We start from the raw sequence: 14,214 nt of genomic DNA on the forward strand, positions 1-14,214 counted from the left end.
CTTGGTAGGAATCCTCTCTCTCTCTCTCTCTCTCTCTCTCTCTCTCTCTCTCTCTCTCTCTCTCTCTCTCTCTCTCTCTCCATCGTTTCCACGTGCTAAGGGATTTCATTTTCATAAGATATACCACTACACTGCCTTTTTTGTTATGTATTCTATATTTCTATTGTTTATTTTATATTTCTTTTGTTTATCTCTTCTTTTTATAAATTTCCTTTGCTTTCTTATCTTTAAAAAACAATTTTGTCGACTTCTTACACTATTCTCTATGTTTTTGGATACATAGAATTCCTGAGGTCGCTTAGAAAAGGTTCTTTGTCGATCAGTAGAAACTGGCTACAATCTGCCTGAGTTGACATAATTGAACCTCTGATCGTCGGTAACTTTAAGTTTTCTGTAAAAGAAAACTATTGTGCCGGCTTTGTCTGTCCGTCCGCACTTCTTTATCTCCGCACTTTTTCTGTCCGCCCTCAGATCTTTAAAACTACTGAGGCTAGAGGGCTGTGCCGGCTTTGTTTGTCCGTTCGCACTTTTTCTGTCCGCTCTCAGATCTTAAAAACTACTGAGGCTAGAGGGCTGCAAATTGGTATGTTGATCATCCACCCTCCAGTCATCAAACATACCAAATTGCAGCCCTCTAGCCTCCTCAGTAGTTTTGATTTTATTTAAGGTTAAAGTTAGCCATGATCGTGCTTCTGGCAGCGACATAGGATAGGCCACCACCGGGACGTGGTTAAAGTTTCATGGACCGTGGCTCATACAGCATTTTACCGAGACCACCGAAAGATAGATCTATTTTCGGTGGTCTTGATTACACGCTGTACAGAAAACTCGATTGCGCCGAAGAAACTTCGGAGCATTTTGTACTTGTTTTTAATACGATTCGGAAGTTAAATTGTTTTCCAATAATCGTAGCTCAAGTAATATAATCGTCAGAGTGACAGAGACATTTGTGAGTTGAAAGCTTTTATGAAATATGTAAGATGGAGTGAGCATTCTTTTGGTGAAATTCTATTGCTTTTTCTCTCTCGTTGTTAATGATTTTTTTTTATTTAAGTAATTTATAACAAATGCAAAATATCGATAATTCCTGTGGCTTGATGACCATAATCGTTGTGGCGCCATTCTACAGCAACTGGTCACTCTGCCAGTCAGTATGCACAATGAAACTCTCTCTCTCTCTCTCTCTCTCTCTCTCTCTCTCTCTCTCTCTCTCTCTCTTAATATATATATATATATATATATATATATATATATATATATATATATATATATATATATGTGTGTGTGTATACATCTCTGACTCACATCAGGATCGAATCCAGGGCTTTCAGTTGAAAGGCAAGGGCGCTACCAACCGACCCACACAAGACCTTGGTTCAGTCCTGAAATTTCAGATGTGAGTCAAAAATTTATTTCAGTTACACGCTTGATTGTTTGTTGATTACATATATATATATATATATATATATATATATATATATATATATATATATATATATATATATATATATATATATATATATATATATATATATATATATATACATACTTATAAATATATTTGGTGTTTCCTGTTTGGGTTGAGAGAGGGGAGAGAGAGAGATGAATAAATCAATCAATCAATCACTCCCATGACAACAATAATCGACATTTTTTCCAGATGCATAAAAGTAAACATAATTAAAGACGTGTCTATTTATCAAAGGCCACTCTATGACACAGCCAATTGGAGATCTCAAGGTCACAAAGCCTTGTCATTGGTAGATTTGGTCGAGAATCTTAACGAATAATATATAAATACAGGTCTTAAGACTCTTCATAAGAAAGCCTTCTTCGTAGGCTATCAGTTGCCGTGCGTGCTTGCGCGCACGATATGAAGCATTGCCGGCTCACTGATTATCATCCGTTACTTCGATTTTCTTGTTTTTTTCCTAATTGTGAGGTTAGTTTTTTACTACGGCGATTGGTTATCTCAGCTGTGTAATCTTATCCATGTTGTAATGTTATGATAAATGAAGGATTTACACTTGTATACACACTTACACACACACAAACACAACTTTTTTTTATTATCCTTTTATCATATCAAAGTCTTAGGATTATACTCACGTCATGTACCGCGTGTTTGCCAAAGCCATTCTTCCTGTCTCTGAGTGTATGTTGTTGCCTCGCTGTTGTTTTCCATGTTTGTTTCAGCTCTATGTCTCTGTTATTTGTTGTTTCACATGATATCGCTCCCTTAGGAGAACGTCCAGTCAGCCTTCTAGCACCTACCATTGATCATATTAACATCGCCACTGTCTTTTGTATTCGTCGTTACAGTGGCTGTAACTGCCGTCATGTAATCTGTATCTTTGTATTCTAACCATCTATTCGCCCAGAGTAGCCCTACAGAATATTCATGAAAGATGGGAGGGGCGGGGGAGAGGTTGCAGGGGAGGGGGGGTTGTGATCATGCGTCAACAAACCTTCACCCTCCGATCATTGTCAAGGCTGAGAGTTTGAGGAGATTGCGCTGAGAATAACGCCGAGAAATAACGTATACATCCGTTAGTAACTTATTGGCATTGGTGTCACGTAACTCAGCAAGAAGTAGCAGTGGTTGCTGAAGTTATAATTGCGATGTAATTATGATAGTAATGGCTTTTCTGGAGGTAATGAGCAATGTGCATCTGGTACAGAATGTTTAGGCACCGTAGTCCCTTCGGAATATGGATATGGCGCTGATGTTTGTATACCACTTAGGGGATCTGGCTTGATAGCAATACATGTATGTATATATGTGTATGTGTATATATACATATGTATATACATATTTATGTGTGTACGTATACATTCTGCCACTACCACCGATGCTAATCTCTCCTTTGTTTCAGTAACAATTGATAGGAAAGAAGAGAGAATATATAATATATATATATATATATATATATATATATATATATATATATATATATATATATATAAATACATATACATACACACACAGATGACAGTATAGAATAAAAAAACACAATAAAATTGAATAAGAAAACACATAATTAAAATCGAACCAACATCTCTCGTCCCATTTCTTCTAAATCGCTAACAGTTCTACGAGCATGAAGATAAACAAGAGAAAGAGAAAGAAGAAGAAAAATGAAAAAGAATGAAAACTGGGCCAGAAAAAAAAAACACGAGGAAATTGGAGACTTAGTCAGTGTTTGTTGGGGGGTGGGGAGGTTGGAAGTTGGTAATATTATTCTTAGGGTAGTCTTCATATTATTCTTGAGATAGTCTTGAAAAGAGTTGCAGGACGAAATGAATTCTGAGGTGGCAGTTAAGAATGTGTAGCCTAATCAGTTAAGTATATTTTAGGATTGAAGAATATAACTGCCTAAGAATGCAGACGAAACTATATAAAGACTATGCGTATTATTCTTGATTTAGTCGTGAAATTGGCTGTGGGAGGAGGTTAAGAATGTGTGATCACAGCGGGATATTTTAGGAAGTAAGAATATAACCTTTAAGATTTAAGAATATTTAAGAATATAACCTGCTAAGAATATAAACTAAACAAATTAAAGACTACGTGCCATTAACCTAAGAGTGTGCAATTGTTTAATAATTCAGGGGTATTGTAAAAGATAAGAATATAACCGGCTAAGAATATAAACTAAAGAAAATAAAGACTATTTACTGTAAACCTAAGAGTGTACAATTGTTAAATTACTCAAGAATACTTTAAGAAAGAATAGTATAACCGCCTAAGAATATAGATGAAACAAATTAAAGGCTATATAATATTAAACTAATAGTACCCAAGAAATATTTTGCAAATATTTCAGTGAAATATCATTCGCCCCTGGAAACTCAATAAAAGCCTGTAACAACATTCTGGAAAGTGATTCCTGTACCGTCTTTTGTTAGATGAAAGACCTACCCAAATAGCAAAGGAAACAAGAAATAAACAAAAGCCAAACGACATAGACACAATGGCTTACTGAAACAAAACAAGATCAGGTTGTGTACAAGACTTTACGTAGTCTGTTAGGCTGGCATATCGTCTTTCTCTTTGTACCTGTGCGTGTTTGTGTGTGTGCGTGGATGTTTGTATAAGCTGAATAAAAACTTGTTTCCTTTAATCATTCCTTTTATTATCTAAAGTCTTATTTTTTTGTGCCTGACGTAACAAACAGGTGGAGAAGATGATATAAGTTTCCGTTCTTCCACTTTTTCTCCTTTTAAGTAAATGATAATACTCCCACTTCATACATCAACGATTGAGGACGTCTTCAAAAATCAACTTTATCATGTTGAATCTTAGATAACGATGATAGAGTTTTAATTGATCAAGTCTTTTGAAACTGATAAACTCTTTATCTAATGATAGATGGACAGGTCATCTGAAACTACTGAATTACAAAATCAAGAGGAATTGTCATAAATACAAAAGGCATTCAGTGGTCTTCACGGTACAGGTATGGTGTACACAGTTAGCTTGTGACTCTCTCTCTCTCTCTCTCTCTCTCTCTCTCTCTCTCTCTCTCTCTCTCTCTCTCTCCTGAACAGTCAATGAATACGCGATATAAGTATGGTGCACGCAGTTACCTTGTGATCTCTCTCTCTCTCTCTCTCTCTTCTGAACATTCAGTGAATGCATGATACAGTTATCGTGTACATATTTGCTTGTGATTCTCTCTCTCTCTCTCTCTCTCTCTCTCTCTCTCTCTCTCTCTCTCTCTCTCTCTCTCTCTCCAGAACATTCAGCAGATGAACAGAATAGGCATGGTGAACTCAGCTCTCTCTCTCTCTCTCTCCAGAACATTCAGGAGATGAACTGAATAGGTATTATGAACTCAGCTCTCTCTCTCTCTCTCTCTCTCTCTCTCTCTCTCTCTCTCTCTCTCTCTCTCTCCAGAACATTTAGCAGATACACAGAATAGGTATGGTGAAATCTCTCTCTCTCTCTCTCTCTCTCTCTCTCTCTCTCTCTCTCTCTCTCTCTCTCTCTCTCTCTCCAAAGAATTTCAGGAGGTGGATATTCAAGCTCATATTCCTTTCACGAGGCTTTTCCTGATTTCTGCGATTGAAAACAGAGGCGAAATCACATCTGAAACTGAAGGAATTCCGCCTCTACGTGACTCTGGCACTCAGGCGTCACTGTACCTTAAGTTAAAGCTGATGGTGATGATTCAGTAATGATTATGATGATTGTGTCGGTCGTCAGTGTGTGAAATCCTTGTGATTGAAAGCAGATTTCGTTTTTGAAATCAGTGATTGAAAGCAGAGATGATGTATTAGTGTATGGAATCACAGTGCTTGAAAGCAGATTTCGTTTGTTAGTGTTTGGAATCAGTGCTTGAGAGCAGATGTCATTTGTTAGTGTTTGAAATCACAGCGCTTGAAAGCAGATTTCGTTTATTGGTGTTTGGAATCGGTGACTGAAAGCAGAGTTGATGTATTCGTGTTTGAAATCACAGTGATTGAAAGCAGATTTCATTTGTTAGTGTTAGAAATCACAGTGATTGAAAGCAGAGTTGACGTGTTGGTGTTTGAAACCACAGTGATTGAAAGCAGAGTTGATGCGTTAGTATTTGAAATCGCATCGAAATCTTATAGAAATCTTATAGACGTTTATAGATAATAAACTTTCATTATCTATAAACGTCTATATGATATCTAGAATTCACCTGGCACGCTCCTTGTTGAAAAACAGAGGACAAGAATTCGTTTGTAATCTAATGATGTTGACAGGTACGGGGTGCCACAGTGTTGTCTGCCACCCGTCAGTTCAGTTTTCGTCTGCCATAATGTCAGTTAGGGTTCTGCTAAATGTGACATTTCTGTCACTGAATGCGAACATAAACATCTTTTTCGTCTGGTTAAAACTTCACGCCACCACTCGAAATCCCAGTGAAATTATATACTGACAGTCCTTTTATCTTGACACTGGAATCTCAAAGACAAGGAATTTCAGAGATAAATAATCCTAACTTATCATTTATCTGTCACGTGAAGTACGTATATATCAATTACATATCTTTTTACAAGGCGTACAAAAGTGTCATTTTACTCTCCACTCTCAAGGAAAAGGAAAGAAAGCTTCCAATCACTCAGGGTCATCCATCTCGAGCCAAGATGACCTCAGCGAGGATTTATGCTCGGACACATGCGTCATTGGAGCCCCAAGAGCTGCCGTCATTTTATTCTAAGCCTAACCCTTTCCCCTGTGGACTGTAGAACAGTCTCCTTGAGGATGTTGTGCAACTGGTACCTCGAAAGTTCAAGGGAAGATGCAGTACAGTACTACCCTAAAACAATTCACATTGTATTCCAATCATTTACTTGTATTTGTATCTATTTATCCGTTAATTTTTTTAATTTGGCTTTATTTTTCCTTTCCTAATAACTGATCTCTTTCTGTATTTTCTGTTAGCTTCTGTAACTTCTTTCATCTGCATAATAATAACAATAATAACAATAATAATACAAACACCTGAACTTGTCCCTGGAAAATAAACACTGACGTAACAACAATTAATGCGCGTTGGTCTTCAAAGAGACAAAACACCTCGATAAGTCAAAGAGTATTTATAATAAATGCGGAAGCAGAGCGGAGGAAAAGACGCTCTAGAAAACAAAAACAAAACAAAAAAAGTAACAAAGAACACAGTTACGACGTAAGGAGTTGACACTGAATCCGAGTAGTCAGGCAGCTTGGCTCCCAGCGGCGTCTCAAGGTCCCGCAAGGTAGCCAGCTTGTACCTCATCCGTTTGACCGGGTCCGCTAGTGGTGGTAGTTAGGGTGTGTTCGTGTGACGTAACACTTGTGCGTCGCTTCCGCATTGGCCTGCTAGTTCATTTCTTTCTTTTTTCCTTCCCGTTGATGCTGTTTTGCTTAAAAGAACCTCTGAATGAGATACTTTCGTTTGGGTGATAGGTGTGCAGTGTATCTAGGTTTATGGTAAAATCTAACAATATGGGATTAAGTAGTTATATAGCAGCAAAGATTCAAAGTCATACTTTTTCTTCATTATTTGTCTAGATCATGATTTCAATTTATTCAATTAACACACTCTTTAAAGACCACATGTTTTTCATAATTCTACTACTTTTATCATAATGCGTCATATTTTATATTCGTCCAGTTGACAGACATTTCTGCTTTCAGCTTAACGGATTAAATGTATCGAATATGAATGTTTCCTGTTTTAGCTGACTTGATGTAACTGTTAACACCAGCAATATTTATTATTGCAATTATTTATAAACGCCAAGAAACTGTACACCAAGCCTCAAGTAAACAGTTACATACAACTGCCCACGCAGATATTTTTTTGTAGCCTGCTCTGTGATGATAAGGTCATGTTTTTGTAGCCTTGCATATACGTCAGTAGTGTCCTAGAACTAGCCTTTATTAAGTGGGATCAGATTGCCTACACATCAAAGTGTGAAACTGTGACGTCAAAATGGTTGAATTTTGATTTCTCTCTGCATCTATGTATGTCTCTGTGAATGTATTGTTGAAGAAGTAACTGTAATTCAATATTTTCTCCTGTAGTTCACAGGAATCGTGTAGCCTAGACATCAGAGTGAAATTGAGCCATAAAAATGGTTGAATTCTATCAGTCTCCATCTTTCCCTGTGAATGCATTGTTGTAGAATTACCTAGAAGTCAATATTTTTCCCATGAATTTACAGTGATAATTCACTTTTTTTTGCAAGGAGTGCACTAAGCATAAAGTGGTACCCTATCAAAGTGTGAAATTGTGCCACAAAAATGGCTGAATTTTGCAGAGGAGTTGCACCAAGTGAAAAGAGGTAGCCTGGCTGCATTTTCCTGAGAAGCAACCGAGTTCCGGGACCTTTCCCTGAAAAAAGCAGGACGCCATTATCTTAAAAACTAAACATAGAATTTTCTTGAAAATAATCTCATTCTGTGTCCCACACCCAGATTACTCAAGAGGTACTATTCTAACCTAACCTAACCTAGGACCAAAAAACCCGGCCTGGTGCAATACTGTACTAGCATACATCTCAGGAATTTGCAGCCTGGCTATCAAAGCATGAAATTCTAATTCAACATTATTCCCCAGTAATTCACAGTGATAACTCACATATTTCACTCCATTTCTTTGCAGGGGAGCGCATCGTGGTGGTGTTCCTAGCTCACGAACAGGGCGAGCAGCTAGCAAGGATGGTGGAAAACGGGACTAAGGTTTACGTGTCCATCACCAGAGGGCAGGACGTCAAGTACAGGGTTACCAACATCAACAGGTTAGTGGGGTTAGTAAGTTCTACTCCTTCCTTCCTTCCTTTCTCTTTCTTTCCCCCCCCCCCTCTGTCTCCCTGCCCTGTCGTCTGTGGTCTCTGTAAGTACTGTCCTTATAGCAAACATAAATAATTGCCTGGCAATGGCATATTACTGTAAATTGGTGCTGAAGGCTTGCGGTGCCTGTTTTTACTTATGTGGTGTTTTTAAATCAAGGTAAACAGCATAGCACTTGTGGCGAGGTGGTTATGGGATCTGCTCCCCTTTGGCCTTTTGGCAAGACTGGGTTTATGAAGAACAGAGTACAGAAAATTATATTTATATATATATATATATATATATATATATGTGTGTGTGTGTGTGTGTGTGTGTATGTATGTATTAATCTCTGTGTGTGTTTTTAAAAGCTTGTTACCTGACATATGCGAAACATAATCGTCTTATTTTGTTTTATAAAGATGTTTAGTAGTAGATCATGTGTGTGTGTGTGTATATATATATATATATATATATATATATATATATATATATATATATATATATATATATATATATATATATATATGTGTGTGTATATATATATTTGTGTGTGTGTGTCTGTCTAACTGTCTGTGAGGTGATACGTGCTATAGTAAAAGACGACGAATCACATGCTGATCTCGTCATGTGTACAGACCCATGTTTGTACTGAGAAGAGTTGAACAAATAAAAGATGAGAGAGAGAGAGAGAGAGAGAGAGAGAGAGAGAGAGAGAGAGAGAGAGAGAGAGAGAGAGAGAGAGAGGGCAATAAAAATACCGAAGCGGCTGCCGAGTGCAAAGCAGTCCACAGCTAACGTCGTGATATTGATTAGCTTACGGCGTCTATTATTGAGAGGAAAACCGCCTGTTGGTGTCTCCGGAGATTATCGAAAAGAATTCTTTTATTTGCTGTAAAATTCCATTTTATTGTTATTTTTATTAGTACTATTTATTTATTTATTGGTTTACATTCCTCTGCCGCCGTTACTGAACTGTATGACAGGATGACTCTTTAAGAATTCCGGTAGGCCTTTTATGCACAAGTCTCCGGGACAGTTGCATATTTGGTAACTCACTGATTTGTTTACATTTAGCAGCCGGATGTACGATGATTTCCAAGTTAGTTTGAAGAGCAGACCCATTTATAGTTTCTTTTGTAAAAATGCTTATTTAGCATTTTCCAATTGCTATTCTCCTGGCAGATGAAGACAATAGGACTCGAGATAAAAATGCAGGATGAAACTGACGTGAATTTAATCGCCAAGAAGAAGAGCAGACCCATTTGTCGATTGTTCTCAGGTTAAATGCTGTCACTCTTTCGGCAGATGAAGACAATGGTCTTGACATCCTTGTGAGTTAATAAGCAATGAAGATAATAAGACAGTTGATTATCTATATAACGTCACGTGCCTCGCAATTCGCAACGTGAATAATTGAAGAGGCTATGTCTTACCTGAAAATGTGATATTAATAATAAGAAATCACGTGAATACTAATAAGATGATTCACTGTCTCACAATGTTTTTGTTCCCAAGGAACCATCATTTCACTTGGAGCGTGTCATCTGTTATCGGAGTTCTTCTTCTTCTTCTTCTTCTTCTTCAAACCTTCTTCTTCTTCCAATCCTGTTATTTTCCGGATTGTTCCTGGGAAACGATACTAGGCAAATTGTGCTTTCCAGATATTGATAATGACGTGTTTATCGCAATGTGAGGCGGATTTAGCATACGTCACTCTGTCTCTTATTCCTGTATTGAATTTATTTTTTATCCTGGCATTTATGTAGTTATTTAAAATACTGCCTTTAAAAAAAAACTATTTATGTTATAAAAGATACAGCTTACCTCTTATTTTTGTACTTAATGCATTTTTGTATCAGGGAATTTATTTTGTTACATAAGATGCTGTATTTAATAGAAATTATTATAAAAAGAATAATATTAGAGTTTGTTAGTATGCCATACTCACGATTCGCGAGAAGAAAATAATTTTAATATTGAACCTATTCTTAAATTATTTTTATTACGACAAGAAACCACTCAGTCTCTCAATTCGTGGGAATAAAATGATTTTATTTTAGAACCTTTTTTAAAATTATTGTTATCACGAAAAGAATAACAGAGCGTAGAAGGTTTTAGTACTTTTCTTCATTTCTCCCTTTCCTCAGTTCATCTCTGAGTTCCAGGGAGGCCACTGAACGGTTCACAGTGGGCCACATATTTGTGGCATCCGTATAAATAACGGAAATGCTATCAATAATATCAAAGTCATGTTTTCTAGGTTTGAACTTTAAAGGTCGAGGGTTTTGTAGCCTAAATGCTTCATGACCACTTTTATAGGTATGTTGGATGGGGCCTTTAATATTGATGTCTAATTTTGGCTGGATATATATATATATATATATATATATATATATATATATATATATATATATATATATATATATATATATATATATATATATATATATATATATATATATATATATATATATAATGACAGATGCTTTTTTGGGCTTGACAGGTAGACAGGTAGACGGCAGGTCTATTCATCTGCTTCTGACTTCTGTCATGGAAGGAAGTATGTTCTGTCAGTTTTGAAGATTCTTATCAAATTATTTTTTTTTTGTAAAAACGGACATTATGTTGTATTCACCGAGCACTGATGAAAGGGTCCTGCAAGGAATTACGTTGTGTCCTGTCAACACTAGCGGATCCGGGGCGGGGAGGGGGGCCACCTGGGTACGTGACCTGCCCCTCCCCCCCCGTGAAAAATAATGACAAAATAATAATATTGAAGATTTAGATAATAACATAAATGAAAAATATAAAAATGGGAAAATATATCAAATCTATTACAGAAATAATCAAATTTTGAGAAAAAGGATATTAATAACAATTATATATATATATATATATATATATATATATATATATATATATATATATATATATATATATATATAATTTCTCTGGATCCGCCACTGCCTGTCAAAGACCATTGAAATGATCCCGTTCTAACCAGTGTGGGATCAGCTGGGAAGGATCAACATGCGTTTGTGAAAGGACTTTTGTCATCTCTGTTACGCCTCACAGACATTCATTGTAGGGTCTAATATATTTCTGGAGGATTACAGTTTGGTGTTGTTGACAACCAGAAGCAAGTTAAAATGCGCCGAAGTTTCTTCGGCGCAGTCGAGTTTTCTGTACATCGTAGAATCAAGGCCACCGAAAATTGATCTATCTTTCGTGGTCTCGGTATAATGCTGTATGAGCCGCGGGCCATGAAACTTTAACCACGGCCCGGTGGTGGCCTGGTCTATATCGTTGCCAGAAGCACGATTATCGCTAACTTTAACCTTACATAAAATAAAAACTACTGAGGCTAGAGAGCTGTAATTTGGTATGTTTGATGATTGGAGGGTGGGTGATCGACATACCAATTTGCAGCCCTCTAGCCTCAGTAGCTTTTAAGATATAAGGGCGGACAGAAAAAGTGCGGACAGGAAAAAGTGCGGACGGACAGACAAAGCCGGCACAATAGTTTTCTTTTCGAAAAACTAAAAATATTTGTAGTGTTTCTTGTTCAGAGAATCTGGCAAATACTAATGTGTTCATAAAGAACGAAATGTTGTAAATAATCTTATCTTTTCTAAACTAAATTTCATTTTTGAAAGTCAGTTGATATTTGCTAAAAGATAAATCTTAGGAAATCAGTAATGACTACAAAAATTAAATCAAGGCTCATTACTTCGTCTTGGCTAGAAAAGAAGATGAATTCATTATTATTATTATTATTAAATTATTATTATTCAGAAGATAAACCCTTACGAAGATGGAACAACCAACTTGAAATTCAAGCTTCCAAAGAATATAGAACTGCTGAAATATTTCTCGTCGTAAGGTCTTACGCCTTATCCCCAGCATCAGCACCAATGACCTTGGTCGTGTGACGCCAGATAAACTCACAACCAATCAATCTCTAGCACGTGATGTCCTTCAGAGGCTCAAGTTAGGGCCATAGCAACCACGAGACGTTTGGAAACAAACCAATTTCACTGACCAGTCTGGTAACCCAAGCGAACCGGTTTCTCCAGAACTTCCAACCGACCAACCTCTCTCGTCAGATTCTCAGGCCGTCTCACCGTCATTCAAACGTGGCTTGCTTGAGCCTATTACGTGCTTGAGACACGTCCTTGGCCTTACGTTCCTCGAAGCTTCTTAATAAGATCCCGACAGTCGATCTAGTCGTCAGTGAGCGGCGGTCGGTCGGTCGGTCGATCAGCCGTTGTGCAAGACGCTGGAGGGTCTGGGGATTATGCAATTTTTTTCTGGTCTTGACGTCTAGAGATCTTGTGCTCTTTTCAAGCCTCTTCATGAAGGCTCCAGGTCTGGAATTCTGAAGGTCTTGTGCTCTTTTAAAGCCTCTTCATGAAGGCTCCTGGAATTACCTGTTCGCTCAAGGCTCCTAGGTGTAGGCTACAGATGGCAGCTATAAGCTGGTAAGAAGTTGATGTTGTTAGGGATGATTTTAGGTAGATTTTTCAATTTTATAGACTTTTGTTCACTTTTACCTCCTTTATATTGTGGCTTTTTTGTTTCAGTACTTATTTTTCTGTGACTCAGTACTTTCAGTGTCTCCCGTTTTTGCTCTGTCTAAAAATTATTTGATATGCACTGCGTTTGCTGAGCTAGATGCTCCCATTCTCTCCATGAGATCAAACCATAACAGGATATTTATCCATCTTTTCGTTTGTGCAAAACTTCAACTATATATTTGTCATATCTACATTTTGAGACCAAACCATATCAGGACATTTATAAATCCTTTTATTTATGCTTGCTTTTTATCGTATCTATATCATATCCACATTTCTCACCCTGTCAGTGCACGTAACTCCACTCACACCTGCAAAAAAAAAAAAAATATTTTAGCAGTTTTCCTTTCATTCACATTCAGAACCAAATTTGCCTAAAAATTTATTGCTAATATTCAACAGTTTGTTTACACGGGCTCTCTCATCTTCTCTCATTAACCTAACCTTTCCTCACCTGTCTGTCGTGTGATTCACCTCCTGAATCACCTTGCCTCCATCTGTTAAATTTATGCACATGAATCACCCCTCTTTTCATTCCTTCTGTATCTATTGCTCCATATTTTTTTTTTTTTAATTCCTTCGGTTTGTACTTATTTGGGTTGACGACTCTGACAATACATCACGAATTTTGACACAATTAGATTTTTTTATTTCCTTTTTAGTTTTCTGTACAAGAAAACTATTGTGCCGGCTTTGTCTGTCCGTCCGCACTTTTTCTCTCCGCCCTCAGATCTTAAAAACTACTGACGCTAGAGGGCTGCAAATTGTTATGTTGATCATCCACCCTCCAGTCATCAAATATATCAAATTGCAGCCCTCTAGCCTCAGCAGTTTTTATTTTATGTAAGGTTAAAGTTAGCCATAATCGTGCATCTGGCAACGATATAGGACAGGCCACAAATGGGCCGTGGTTAAAGTTTCATGGGACGCGGCTCATACAGCATTATACCGAGACCACCGAAAGATAGATCTGTTTTCGGTGGCCTTGATCATACGCTGCACAGAAAACTCGATTGCGCCGAAGAAACTTCGGGGCATTCTTTACTTGTTTATTTGGACGCTAGATTCGGTAATTGGAGAAGATTTTCAAACCCGTTAGTTTTGTTTTATCTTTATTTATTGCCGCTGGTGTGTAATGCTCTCTCTCTCTCTCTCTCTCTCTCTCTCTCTCTCTCTCTCTCTCTCTCTCTCTCTCTCTCTCTCTCTCTCTATATATATATATATATATATATATATATATATATATATATATATATATATATACACACATATATATATATGTATATATATACACATATATATATATATATATATATATATATATACATACACACATATATATGC

General features: G+C 37.0%; 1 protein-coding gene across 10 annotated transcripts in view; it reads left to right on the top strand.

Moving 5' to 3' along the window:
• Nucleotides 1–14,214, top strand: part of LOC136826080 (E3 ubiquitin-protein ligase goliath-like) — a 117,391-nt gene that overhangs the window by 82,405 nt on the left and 20,772 nt on the right. For 8 of the 10 annotated variants that reach the window (XM_067083040.1, XM_067083042.1, XM_067083038.1 and 5 more), the window contains one exon: nucleotides 8,124–8,259. In XM_067083040.1, the coding sequence (XP_066939141.1) occupies nucleotides 8,124–8,259 (136 nt within the window). Of the gene's footprint in view, nucleotides 1–8,123; nucleotides 8,269–14,214 lie in introns of all 10 variants that reach the window. The other 2 variants (XM_067083039.1, XM_067083035.1) reach the window with 1 other exon arrangement.

Source organism: Macrobrachium rosenbergii, chromosome 40 (assembly GCF_040412425.1).
Source record: "Macrobrachium rosenbergii isolate ZJJX-2024 chromosome 40, ASM4041242v1, whole genome shotgun sequence".
NCBI classification, from domain to species: domain Eukaryota; kingdom Metazoa; phylum Arthropoda; class Malacostraca; order Decapoda; family Palaemonidae; genus Macrobrachium; species Macrobrachium rosenbergii.